Below are 11,998 nucleotides of genomic sequence, written 5' to 3'. Positions count from 1 at the left end.
ACCCCAACAAAGTAAGGAAGGGCCTGTCCGGGAAGGCACAGAAAGGTTCCTCAAGCTGGGCATTCTCCTATGATCCACTTCATCCCTCTTTTTGTAACAAACCTTTCCACCTTTGCAGCTTGTTTCATCACCAGCAGCTTGACTGTTGCTGAGTTCCCCTTACTTTGGCAAGCAGGGCTGATCAACCCTCTCACAAAGGCCTAACAAGGTAATGTCTGTACAGTGCTTACGAACATGCATAAGTGCAATATAAGTGCCAAATGTTCCTATTTTAGAGATTAATGAATTAATACTCCAAGAAATATACGCACTGAGGTAACTATTGCTTAAATACTACATTCCCTCACAATAAAAAAAAACAAACAAACAAAAAAAAACAAACCAAAAACTCAGAACCTTTCTCTCTAGAAAAGATGAATCCTGAATTTAAAGTGGTAATACCTTATTTATATTCTGTCAAGGCTACCACAGCCATAGGGTGCCCTATCAGTAAAAGCAAAACCAGGGTAGTGAATTGAAGTTCTCAGAAAAACTAAGAACTCTGCATTGATGATTTCCTCAAATACCATCTCTCTGATATTTCCAGCACAGGTCTGCTTCCACCCATTACACCTAGAGAAGCTGGTGTGTGATAACACAGAAGCAATGCACAATCCAGTTTCAGATCTAGCATTCTGATGGCTGAACAGCCAGAAGTAAGCACTAGCAAGGGTAAGTAGGAGCATAATCTGCATGAGCTCTCTGAAAAGTTCAGGTTTTGTCCCTTAGTGAAGACCCTGCTCCATCATTTGGGAGTCTGTGACAGTAAGGCTGTATGTAGTATCCAATGCACAAGCTCCTATCAGAGCACTCCAGCTATCCAGCATAAACTGATTATTCCGGTAGTCAGAAAAGGATCAATGCAATATTGAACTAAACACTGCACATACGTCTTTTTCATCCCTGTATCGGCTTTGGCCAATAATGAACCAAAGATTCAACAGACTAATGATCTGGTTGGTGAAACCAAACCCTGCGTTCCTATGCACTGTGTGATAGATTTAAGACATGGCACAAAAGAGTCAATAGCACCCTAACCAGTAAACAAATACTGCTGTAAAATGCTGATACAAGTACCAGAATTCAGCTGGTTTTCAAGTGTTGAAAAAACACCGAAAACATCCCCGCAAGGTATCCTGGTTCTGTGAAAACAGTAACAGCTATAGTAGGTCCCGCTTAGTGGTTTCATTCTGTTTTCTTACTCCAGTGCTCCTGTCAAATACTCCCTTCTTCGATGCTCTGCAACTGAAGTCTTTGGCTAGCATGGGGTCTGATACCACGCCGTGTGTTCATACTGCTTCCTGGAAGAGTCCGCATAGGGAACAGAGCTCCTGGTAAAGCATCTTCCCCAAACAAACTGATTTTCACATCAGCTTCAATAGCTCTTGCTAAACTGGATGCATAACTGTCCAGGGATTTATGGACTTCGGCTTTTACATGAAGAACAGAATTCTTTGCAGCTTCTGGGGGGGGAAAAAAAAAGCAACATATTGGAAAATTAACAGTTGATCAGCATGGCTGCGCAAATGCTTGAAGACTACTATTGATTCTTTTGTAAAGGTATGATCATGCCCTCTGCAAAATAACTACCTCACAGAGCCCATTTACCAACAATACCCAGGGCTCCTAAACCATTCTATGAACACAAAGCTTCAGAGTGACCTCGATAGCTCAAGCAGCAAAAGATTACATCCAATTCAAGTGAAAAAAATAAGATCTAATGAAGCAAAGTGCTTATACATGTATGTTTAACTTTGAATTAAGTGTATGCTGAATGATTTTCTGAATCTGAACCTATGCACACAGGATTTTATTGGTCTGAATTTGTACCCAACTGAAGTCAACAGCCTGATTTCTGCTTACTACCTAGACTTCAGGATTAAGGACAATGTGAATTGTCTGGCATCAGGCAGGAATTCGTACAGAAGACAGGAACAGAACCCTCAATTTGTACTTCCTCTGTAAGCACAACTTACAGCCTTACAGGGATTCTCAGTGCATTTGGACTAAGATCTCACACTTCAATGACATCAACAGTGGAGTTTAAGAGCTATTTTATAACATGTTTTAAGCCCAGCAAACAGCAGACTTTGTGTTTATGGATTAACAGTCCCCAAATTCCAAGGGCTTCTTCCACATAGCGATTAAAATCAGCAGTCTGCTTTCCTTAGGCTTAAATTGATTCCAGCCACACTGTGGGACCCACTTCCACTTCCAGTGGGGAAGTTGTGCAGCTCTCCATGCCAGGAGAGGTTGAAGACTGCAGTTGCGGACAGTAGTATACTTCTTCCTAACCTTTCATTACCTCGGCTAGAACTGCTCTTCAGTGTTGATGTAGCTGCTTTTGTAGCATCTATATGCCTCTCTACCCACCAACATGTTGGGCAATGCAGGTGTTCATCCTAAATGTAATCCTTCAATGAGGCTGCTGAAATAATTTAAAATCTCAGAGATCCTGAAAACCCTGAGATATACCATGGAGAATTGCTAAACCTGTGGGGAACTTTTGCACTAAGACTGTTTCACTGAACTGCACAAAAAAAAAAAAAAAAAAAAAAATGCCTGCCCCTACATAATCACTTAGAAAGATAATGGGAAACATATGGTAATGTATTTGTCCAAGGAAATAATCAGCTCATGCTGGCAAGAGGGCAAGAGTGAATTTTGCCAAGATGTTTGAAGAGAAAATTCCACAGGAAGAGTCTTCTCATTCTGCTCATTTTTGTACTGTCCATTTCAATCATTTATTGTTTAGTAAATTCAGTTGTTATTATCGTCTTCTAGTCCATATTATTGTAACTATTAGCTTAGATTAAACTAACTTTGCCATATTTTACAGATGATCACAGCAACACTTTGCTAGCACAGAATCAACAAGTGAGTTGACTGAAAAAAGTGCATGTGGTTCATCTATTTTCATCTACATCTGCTGAGAAACATAGTAAATGAAGTAAAAGATAAGTAGAAAAAAAAAAAAAGTGAAACAGAATGAAATTATATCCAAACCATTAAAGTCTGTAAATGGAAGAATTTCAAGTTTGTGAATGACAATGTTGAGAGGAGGCAGCAAATGAGAAACACTGGGATAATGGAATCAAAGTATGAGGGCAGGAAAACGTATTCCTGGAGAAACAGAAAACAGACTGCAACAGCCATCAGATGAGTGGAGCTGCAGAGAGGATATTGCTGTGCAACATAAATGATGTGTATGCAGGGAATCCCAGCTTCTGACTCTTGTCCTTGTCTGTTGCTACTTCAGAACTGGAAGACAGACCTGATCTTACTTTCTGTTGTAGCTGCATGAATGGTCAGGCGTGTCAAGGTGAACAGTAGTCAGGTACGTTTTAAGGCAATTCTGAAGGTCCTGGGAGGCTTCCTGAGCAGGCAATATAGTTCTCAGCACTTCCATACTTACCCCTAAACCCACCTTTAATTTGCTCTACTTCATCTTCAAACGTCACTGAACTCCTCCTTCGAGGAGGACAGATGCAGTGTGGGGCATGAGGGCCATCCGAGCTATAATCTTCAAGAAGCATTGCATCTGTTCCTGAAACAAAGCAAGAGTTCTCAGGCAAAACAGACTAATGCTGGGATACAGTATTTAAGTGGTGGTAAAAACTTTTCATTCTATAGCAGTTCCTTCAAAAGATGCTTAAACCCAGCTTTTATGAATTTCAGCTTGAACTAAACACTGCACAGAAAAAGAATGAGGTCAGAGTTTTCACTGAAAGGATTTGGAAATATTTTCTCATTAGCCATCTAAAATCTCAAGCAGCTCCAGAATGCTCAGCTGCAGAGCTTATAATGTCAATGGGACAGCAGACAAAGGTGAAACCTTACCTTCAGTAAATAAAGGGTGAAGTTGAGGGCACCCTCCCCCATCTCCTGATGAAGACAAGAACCTAACAATTGCTACCTGAGAGGCAGACAATCACAGCTGCCAAATATCATGCTTGTAATCAAACCTGGATGGAAATCCAAACTGGAGAATTCTTCTGTTCTACTTAGTTTGTCTCTAATAACCTATTTTTACTTTCTTGAAGTGTATTTTAACTGGGAAGAATCTTAGGAATGATTTTCATCCAGCAAGTCATTTTTTCAGTTTAGGAGTAATTTTTTTATTTCACCTCCCTGCATTTGCTTTGCACTTTTCCAATATAAAATAGAGTATACAAACACAAGAAAATTCATCTTGGCATTTCTGCAATGCTTTCATACAAAGGGCAAGACTGCAGCCTAGACCTCTCTTGCAATGCTGGTCTCTGCTGTGTGAGGGAGAAACAGAGCAAGCATTTTGAGGACACGCTAGAAGAGTGCTGAGTGAGCACTCCTCAGGGAAAGTGCTGTTGGAAAACACAGCTTTTGCACACACTCGATGTGTGACACTTTACTATCAGTCCATTTACTTCTGTGATGTGACAATGGGCCTAGGACAAAGAGCCTTTGCAGGTTTTGTAACTCCTCCAGACAGTGGCTTCACATCCCTCTTCACCCAACTGATTGCTTTTGATCCCCAAAGTTATTCTTTTTGCAATAAGGAGGTGTTCCAGCACCCATTTTACATAAAGTGAAAGACATCACTGGGGGCATACCTCCAGCAAGGCAGTAGTCGTGGCCGAGTGGTTAAGGCGATGGACTAGAAATCCATTGGGGTCTCCCCGCGCAGGTTCGAATCCTGCCGACTACGGGGTGCTTCTATCTATCCCCTCCCAAATTTATGCACCAAAAGATGGGGAGCAGGGGCGTAAAGCCCCTCCCACTGTAAGGGAAGATCAGGTTCGAGACCACCTGAGGAACCTCAATGTACACAGGTCTATGGGACCTGATGAGATGCATCCCAGAGTCCTGAGGGAATTGGCTGATGTAGTTGCCAAGGCACTCTCCATGATATTTGAAAAGTCATGGCAGTCAGGTGAAGTCCCTGCTGGCTGGAAGAAGGGGAATGTTGTGCCCATTTTTAAAAAGGGAAGAAAGGAGGACCCTGGGAACTACTGACCTGTCAACCTCACCTCTGTGCCTGGGAAGATCATGGAGCAGATCCTCCTAGAAGCTATGCTCAAGCACATGGAGGACAGGGAAGGGATTTGAGACAGCCAGCACAGATTCACCAAGGGCAAGTCCTGCCTGACCAACCTCATGGCTTTCTATGAAGGAGTGACTGCATCAGTGGACAAGGGAAAAGCAATGGATGTCATCTATCTGGACTTCTGTAAGGCATTCGACACAGTACCCCACAACATTTTTGTCTCTAAATTGGGGAGATACGGATTTGATGGGTGGACTGTTCGGTGGATAAGGAATTGGCTGGATGGTCGCATCCAGAGGGTCGTGGTCAATGGCTCGATGTCCACATGGAGACCAGTGACAAGTGGGGTCCCTCAGGGGTCCGTACTGGGACCAGTGCTGTTTAATACCTTCATCAATGACATAGTGGGATTGAGTGCACCCTCAGCAAGTTTGCAGATGAAACCAAGCTGAGTGGTGTGGTTGACATGCCAGGAGGACAAGATGTCATCCAAAGGGACCTGGACAAGCTGGAGAGGTGGGCCTGTGTGAACCTCATGAGGTTCAACAAGGCCAAGTGCAAGGTCCTGCACCTGGGATGGGGCAACCCCCAATATCAGTGCAGGCTGGGGGATGAAGGGATTGAGAGCAGCCCTGCCGAGAAGGACTTGGGGGTACTGGTAGATGAAAAGCTGGACATGAGCCAGCAATGTGCACTTGCAGCCCAGAAAGCCAACCGAATCCTGGGCTGCATCAAAAGAAGCGTGGCCAGCGGGTCAAGGGAGGGGATTCTGCCCCTCTACTCTGCTCTGGTGAGACCTCCCCTGGAGCACTGCATCCAGCTCTGGAGCCCTCAGCACAAGGAGGACATGGACCTGTTGGAGCGGGTCCAGAGGAGGGCCACAAAAATGAGCTGAGGGCTGGAGCACCTCTCCTACAAGGACAGGCTGAGAGAGTTGGGGTTGTTCAGCCTGGAGAAGAGAAGGCTGCGAGAAGACCTTATTGTGGCCTTCCTGTACTTAAAGGGGGCCTACAGGAAGGATGGGGAGAATCTTTTTAGCAAGGCCTGTTGTGACAGGACAAGGAATAATGGATTTAAACTAAAGAAGAATAGATTTAGACTAGACATAAGAAAGAAGTTTTTTACAATGAGGGTGGTGAGGCACTGGACCAGGTTGCCCAGAGAGGTAGTGGAGGCCCCATCCCTGGCAACATTCAAGGTCAGGTTGGACGGGGCTCTGAGCAACCTGATGTAGTTAAAGCTGTCCCTGCTCACTGCAGGGGGGTTGGGCTAGATGACCTCTAAAGGTCCCTTCCAACCCAAAGCATTCTATGATTCTAAACAACATACTGCTCCACAGGTCTAGTCTTTGCTGACAATTCATTGTGATATAGCAAAGTGATAAACTTTTTAAGGTGAAACTTGTGGGTTATGTCATATGTCTCCTTCCAGTACACAAGAAAGAGAATGAGCTGCTGCCCTAATACACAGTCCCAAATAAGCTAATGACTTTCTGTGCTGTTCTGTGGATCAGCTGGGTGTGAGGCTGTCTGCTGAAAACAGTAGACTCTTACTGATCTCCACGAGTACCAGATCCTCCTCAAAAATGTAGCATGCAATGGAAGGGTGGCACTAGGAAGAAAGAAATACTTTCTTCCATGGAGCAGAATTCTAGTGCGTTTTTTCAAATGCACTAGTTCAATGCATTTTTTTCAAATGAGGCTAGTGAAGAGACTAGCCTCTTATTCTTACAGGGTGGATCTTTGTCCTCGGAATAATTGCACTTAAGGCAGCATTTCTGCTCTTTAGTTCCTCACAGTAAAGGCATCCATGTGAAACTATTTCACAGGGGATCGCTGTATATCCATTCCGAGGCTGTGGACTGTATCTTCTCCATAACAAACAGCGGCACTTCTAACAGCATTCAGTATGTATTTAGTTTGTTCATTTGTTTAAACTGCTCGGTAACCATTCCTCAAAAGGTGATGATAATACAACATCCTCTTAACTGAGGCAGGTCTACCATGATGCTATTCTCCTTTATCACACACAGCTGCAGAATACCCACAACAGGCATAAAACTACCAGCCTAAAACAACTACCAAAATAAATCCTAGCTCCATAGACTTCCTTTACAAAAGTAAGAAACAAACCTCTAACACCAAGCAGATGTTAAAAGATCACCCTCTGGTGTCTCTAGAGCAGAAATACTCTTTAAAATAACCATAGTGCAATTAAGGAGTGGTAGCGGAATTAATTGCCAGAAAAATCTAGCTACAGTTCTGGATAGAAAGTTACTGGCAGAACTCTTTTTCCCTTTTCCAAACCATCTTCAGTTGGGAGATCTTAAGTCATGATGCAATCATAACCTGAAGCTAACCTAAGTGTTTATGTTTACACTGCAGGATGAACAAGACAAGGTCTCTAACAAACTAGGAAACAGAGAAGCGCATTCTCCACAGCACATTGTTGCTCTGTTCCTTGTGGATACAGGGAAAGTCCCTGAAGAGTGACAGAAACTAAAGGACAGGGTCACAAAAGCAGCAAGTCCTGTTCCCAGCATATGTTATCAAGGGAGGGTCATCATTCCTTAGAGTAAACAGTATTTTGCAAGTAAATATATTAAGAGCAAGAAAGGAAAAAAGCAACTGCAGCAGTTTTGTTGTAACAGCTGGAACAGATGCTTCATGTCACCCATCCACCAAGACACATCTGTATGTCTGAATACAGACTATCCCAGTGTGCTGGTTTTGGCTGGGGTAGAGTTAATTTTCTTCACATGAGCTAGTATGGGGCTATCTTCTGGATTTCTGCTGAAAACAGTGTAGATAACACAGGGATGTTTTAGTTACTGCTGAGCAGTGCTTACAGAGAGTCAGGGACTTTTCTGCTTCGCACCCCACCCCACCAGCAAGCAGGCTGGGGGTGCACAAGGAGTTGGGAGGGGACACAGCCAGGACAGCTGACCCCAACTGACCAAAGGGATATCCCCTACCACATGACGTCATGCTCAGCATAAAAAGCTGGGGGAAGAAGAAGGAAGGGGGGATGTTCAGAGTTATGGCGTTTGTCTTCCCATGTCACTGTCACACATGATGGAGCCCTGCTTTCCTGGAGATGGCTGAACACCTGCCTGCCCATGGGAAGTAGTGAATGAATTCCTTGTTTTGCTTTGCTTGCGTGCGCAGCTTTTGCTTTACCTATTAAACTGCCTTTATCTCAACCCATGAGTTTTCTCACTTTTCCAGTTGTCTTCCCCATCCCACTGGGGGGGCGAGTGAGTGAGCAGCTGTGTGGTGCTAAGTTGCTGGCTGGGGTTAAACCACAATACCCAGAGAGTTCTCCCAAGTTACAAGTGTAGCCTCCTGCCCAAGAAAAGAGAGCAAGAGACTTTCAGTTACCTGAATCCTGTGAGCAGCTGAAACCTGTGTCTCCTGTGCTGCTGCTGTTTCCTAATGGTCGCCCACCTGCCATGAGGGCAGTGAGATGAGGAGATAGTCCCAAATCTGCAAGAGAGTTTTGTTCTTGTTACATAATGAATTGTTTAAGGGGTCTGCAATGGTAAAAAACTCTTCCAGTAATACCCATTCTACTGCCTTATTTATTATTTTACATATAAAATTTACTTTGCTGATCCAGAGTGCACAGCATCTGGACTTCCCATTTTAGAAATCCAGTCACCAGCTTTCAGGTATCCTTGGAGTCTTTCTATATGGCAAGTCTCCTTTCTACCTGCACCATCTCCCTCCCACTCTTTTTGCAACTGCATGTGTTTTATCAGCCAGACAGGCTGAACACAGAGCATATGCACTCAGAGAGATGGGGGTATTTGCCAGACACCTTCTAGATAGAGAATAACCTGGTAGCCACCAGCAGCTGTGACAGGCCATTAGTGTGGCAGGAAGCTCACGAGCAAGGCTGGGGCACCGAGATGCCTGGCTGCTTTCAAATCCCCAAAACAAGAAGGGAGGAGATTCTCAGGTTCTTACAAAGGTGCCGTCTTTGGATCCCACTTCAAGATCTTGTTGCGGGTTTGGTTGGGGTTTTTTTTCCTCTCCCTATCAGCCTCCAGCTAATACACCTGATAAATTTGATGCTGGCAGCTTCTTATAGCTTGGGAAGAGAAAGAAATTTCCTGTCTTTTCCCTCCCACCTCAGTTCCAAACGTATTCATCCATAGGATACAGATTTGCCAAAGCTCCCGCAGCTTGTGTTGTGGCTGCAGCTGCAGAACCCTTTCATTTAGATGGGAGTCTCTCCCAGTGATCCCAGGTTGCAGAAGAGATAACGGATGCCTTGCTGCTCTCCCCTTCCTTCTGCATTTTAGATCATCCTTCCCAATTAAATAGCTTCAGTTCTTGCCTCTGCATGAAATGTCCCAAGGGACCTCATGAAGATGTCCTATTTTTGGAAGCTTCTGAACAGGACCACGGAAATAATAAAAAAAAAAAAAAAATTCAGAATTTTGTTGCATTGCTACTGTAAAAAAAACAAACTGAGCAACTGAAGCTCCTAGCCTGCCACTTGGGGAGACATCAAAAAGTTTTACTCTTTTACGTAGTTTTACTTTGTTTATCATCTTTTCTTCACAACCATTAAGCCTAAAAACTGAATTTACAGAAATAGTAACACCAGTGTAACTTTAGTGAATCTCAAAAAGTTCTTCTTTGATTCCTGGCTTTATGCTATAAGTGCTGCAAAAGGTACTATTGGTAATGCTCAAATCTGGGTAACACAAAACAGTAGGCACATGAAAGGAAATACTTGAGAGAGAAAATAAATTATTTTTATTAACCTCATCACCATGTCTTCTCTAGCAGAGAAAATTTTACTAGGAGTAGAAGAGGTTAATTCCTGCAAAAAAAAAATTTCTCTTTTCAAGTGTCTATGATAACCTGAACAAAAGACTGCTGAAATCTCCAGAAACATCCCATTTTGTTTACAGAGCCCTGAAACATGCTGAGCACGCAGACATTAATCCTTGCTCTTACTGGTATTAAGGAAGAATGTCTTTTGCAGCCGCATATCTTACCTGTGATCCTATTGGAAATACTGAATAACCTCGATGTCCTATGCCGCTGAACAAAGGACTCGCGATAATACCGATCCCCAAAGCACATTCCTAGTAGTTCCTTGCGCACTGTCTTATTCCACAGTCCATAAATTAGTGGATGGCAAATGGCACTGGAAAAGGACAACCATGTAGCTAACGTCTCCAAGGCAGGGGAAATACTATTTTTTCCCCAAAGTGCCTCTGATGTAATGACTACCATGTAAGGCCCCCACGTAATCACGAAAGCACCGATGACAACCAAGATGGTTATGAAAGCTTTGCACTGGTTGGCTGAGTAGACAACCCCTTGGAAAGCGTTCCTTCGGCTGCCAGAAGAGGACGTGGAGGTGCTGGAGTTCTTCCTCCCGTTCCTCTGGGAGTCGTCCTCCACAATGACGACGCTACCACAGTGGATTTTGCGGGCCTTAATCCTTGCCACGCGGAATATGAATCCATAGCAGATCATCATGACCACAAAAGGCAGCAACGCGCACCAGATCTGCCAAAAGGCAGTGTAGCCAGCCTCTTTATGCCAGGCCGCCACGCACATCCACTTGAATTGGTCAAACTCCAAAGATGACCAGCCAAAAAGAGGAGGGAGGCAGCCAATAAGGGAATGTAGCCACACATACACAAGAGCTACCACTGCTCTGTTGCCTGTTATCTTCATTGGGTAAACCATTGGGTACAGGACAGCATAGTACCTGGTGGACAATGAAAGAAAGAGTCAACAGGAGCACAAAAGACGTACAATAAAAAAAGAACATATTTCAATGATGTTGGTATCTAGTTCTCTTTTCTCCAAACCTCGAAGCGGGCCCAGGGACCCTGTTTATAAAAATAATTACATGTAAAAATACATATTATTGCAGGCAAGATTGCAAAACTTGGCTGAAAGCTCACATGCAGCTATTAAATCTGTCCCTGCGTGTGAGCACACGCTTAGGGTATAATCTGGAATTTTAAGTCATTACTTTTCGTTTCTCGAGTAGTATGTTATTACACCATCAATAGCTTTAAAAAACTCTAGATGCATGTCCACATTTTGCATTATTGATGACATCACTTTCTTCTGTTCTGTATCAAAATTTCACAAGGGGCTAAAGGAAAAATGACACTATGACAGTACACAACGTTATTCACTGCAATGCTTCTCAACTCTACGAACAGCCAACGAGTCACTCTGTGGAATGACGATTCGTTACGATTCATTAGAAGAGCTGCTTACCTGTCTATAGCTATGAGTCCAAGAGTAAGCATGCTGGCTGAGCTGATCAGCATGTAGAGCAGGGCTGAGAAATTGCACCAAACGACTCCAAAGATCCATTCCCGCCTGATGGAGCTGGTGACAACAAAAGGTAGCACCAGTACAGAGAGTAGGAAATTGGAGAGGGTCAGGCTGAACACAAACTTGTTGCTCAACGTGAGAAGGTAAGACTTCCGATAGAGGGTGACGACAATCACCAGGTTGCCCAAACAGATGAAAATAGCAATGACGATTATAGCAATGGACTCTGTTACTCTGACCGCCCCGTCTTCCTGCGTGGTGAGGTTCCTCAGGCCCTTCACATTGCTGAGGGAGGAATTGCTGCTCATGGTCAGAGTGCGCAGAGCTGGAGCAGCCAAGACATGCTGAGCAGCTAGAAGCAGAACAACGCTCAGAAACATTCAGGCAAGATTTCTTCAAACTCTCTCCAAAGACTGGAGGCCCTTTTGCCTGCGTGAATTAAAATTTACCTGTAGGATGCAGGAAACCATTTCAGATGGGAAAGTGAAGGGGCAGGAAATTGCCTATTGGTACACCAAAGAGGTCAATGACATAGCCAAGCCTAGAACAGGGAAGAAATTGTCTAAAAGACAAAAAGAGGTGGAGGGGGTAAACAAGGAAGAAAATTAACACA

General features: G+C 43.8%; 1 protein-coding gene and 1 non-coding gene across 2 annotated transcripts; one reads left to right on the top strand and one right to left on the bottom strand.

Moving 5' to 3' along the window:
• Window positions 1-1,254: 1,254 nt before the first annotated feature.
• GPR161 (G protein-coupled receptor 161) lies at window positions 1,255-11,708 on the bottom strand. Its single transcript, XM_075726638.1, has 5 exons — window positions 11,326-11,708; window positions 10,077-10,801; window positions 8,446-8,550; window positions 3,467-3,586; window positions 1,255-1,502 (listed from the first exon to the last, which is right to left on the bottom strand). Exons 1-5 carry the CDS (start codon window positions 11,691-11,693, stop codon window positions 1,255-1,257), a joined length of 1,566 nt encoding a protein of 521 aa, XP_075582753.1. The 5' UTR covers window positions 11,694-11,708.
• TRNAS-AGA (transfer RNA serine (anticodon AGA)) lies at window positions 4,645-4,726 on the top strand. The gene has a single exon. It is a non-coding gene; the product is annotated as a tRNA-Ser (tRNA).
• Window positions 11,709-11,998: the final 290 nt, after the last annotated feature.

The sequence above is a fragment of the Pelecanus crispus genome, chromosome 1, assembly GCF_030463565.1.
Source record: "Pelecanus crispus isolate bPelCri1 chromosome 1, bPelCri1.pri, whole genome shotgun sequence".
In the NCBI taxonomy this organism is placed as follows: domain Eukaryota; kingdom Metazoa; phylum Chordata; class Aves; order Pelecaniformes; family Pelecanidae; genus Pelecanus; species Pelecanus crispus.
Note: the sequence above shows the minus strand (reverse complement) of the source record. Positions and strands in the feature narration are given on the sequence as shown.

What these genes read in the sequence shown, in the direction of transcription:
- GPR161 (XM_075726638.1), bottom strand. Translation starts at nt 11,693, where the DNA reads ATGAGCAGCAATTCCTCCCTCAGCAATGTGAAGGGCCTGAGGAACCTC. An exon ending in GGACTCATAGCTATAGACAG is followed by an intron (nt 10,802 to 11,325) that starts GTAAGCAGCTCT and finishes ATTGTCCACCAG; the next exon opens with GTACTATGCTGTCCTGTACC. An exon ending in TGAAGTAGAGCAAATTAAAG is followed by an intron (nt 1,503 to 3,466) that starts GTGGGTTTAGGG and finishes TTCCCCCCCCAG; the next exon opens with AAGCTGCAAAGAATTCTGTT.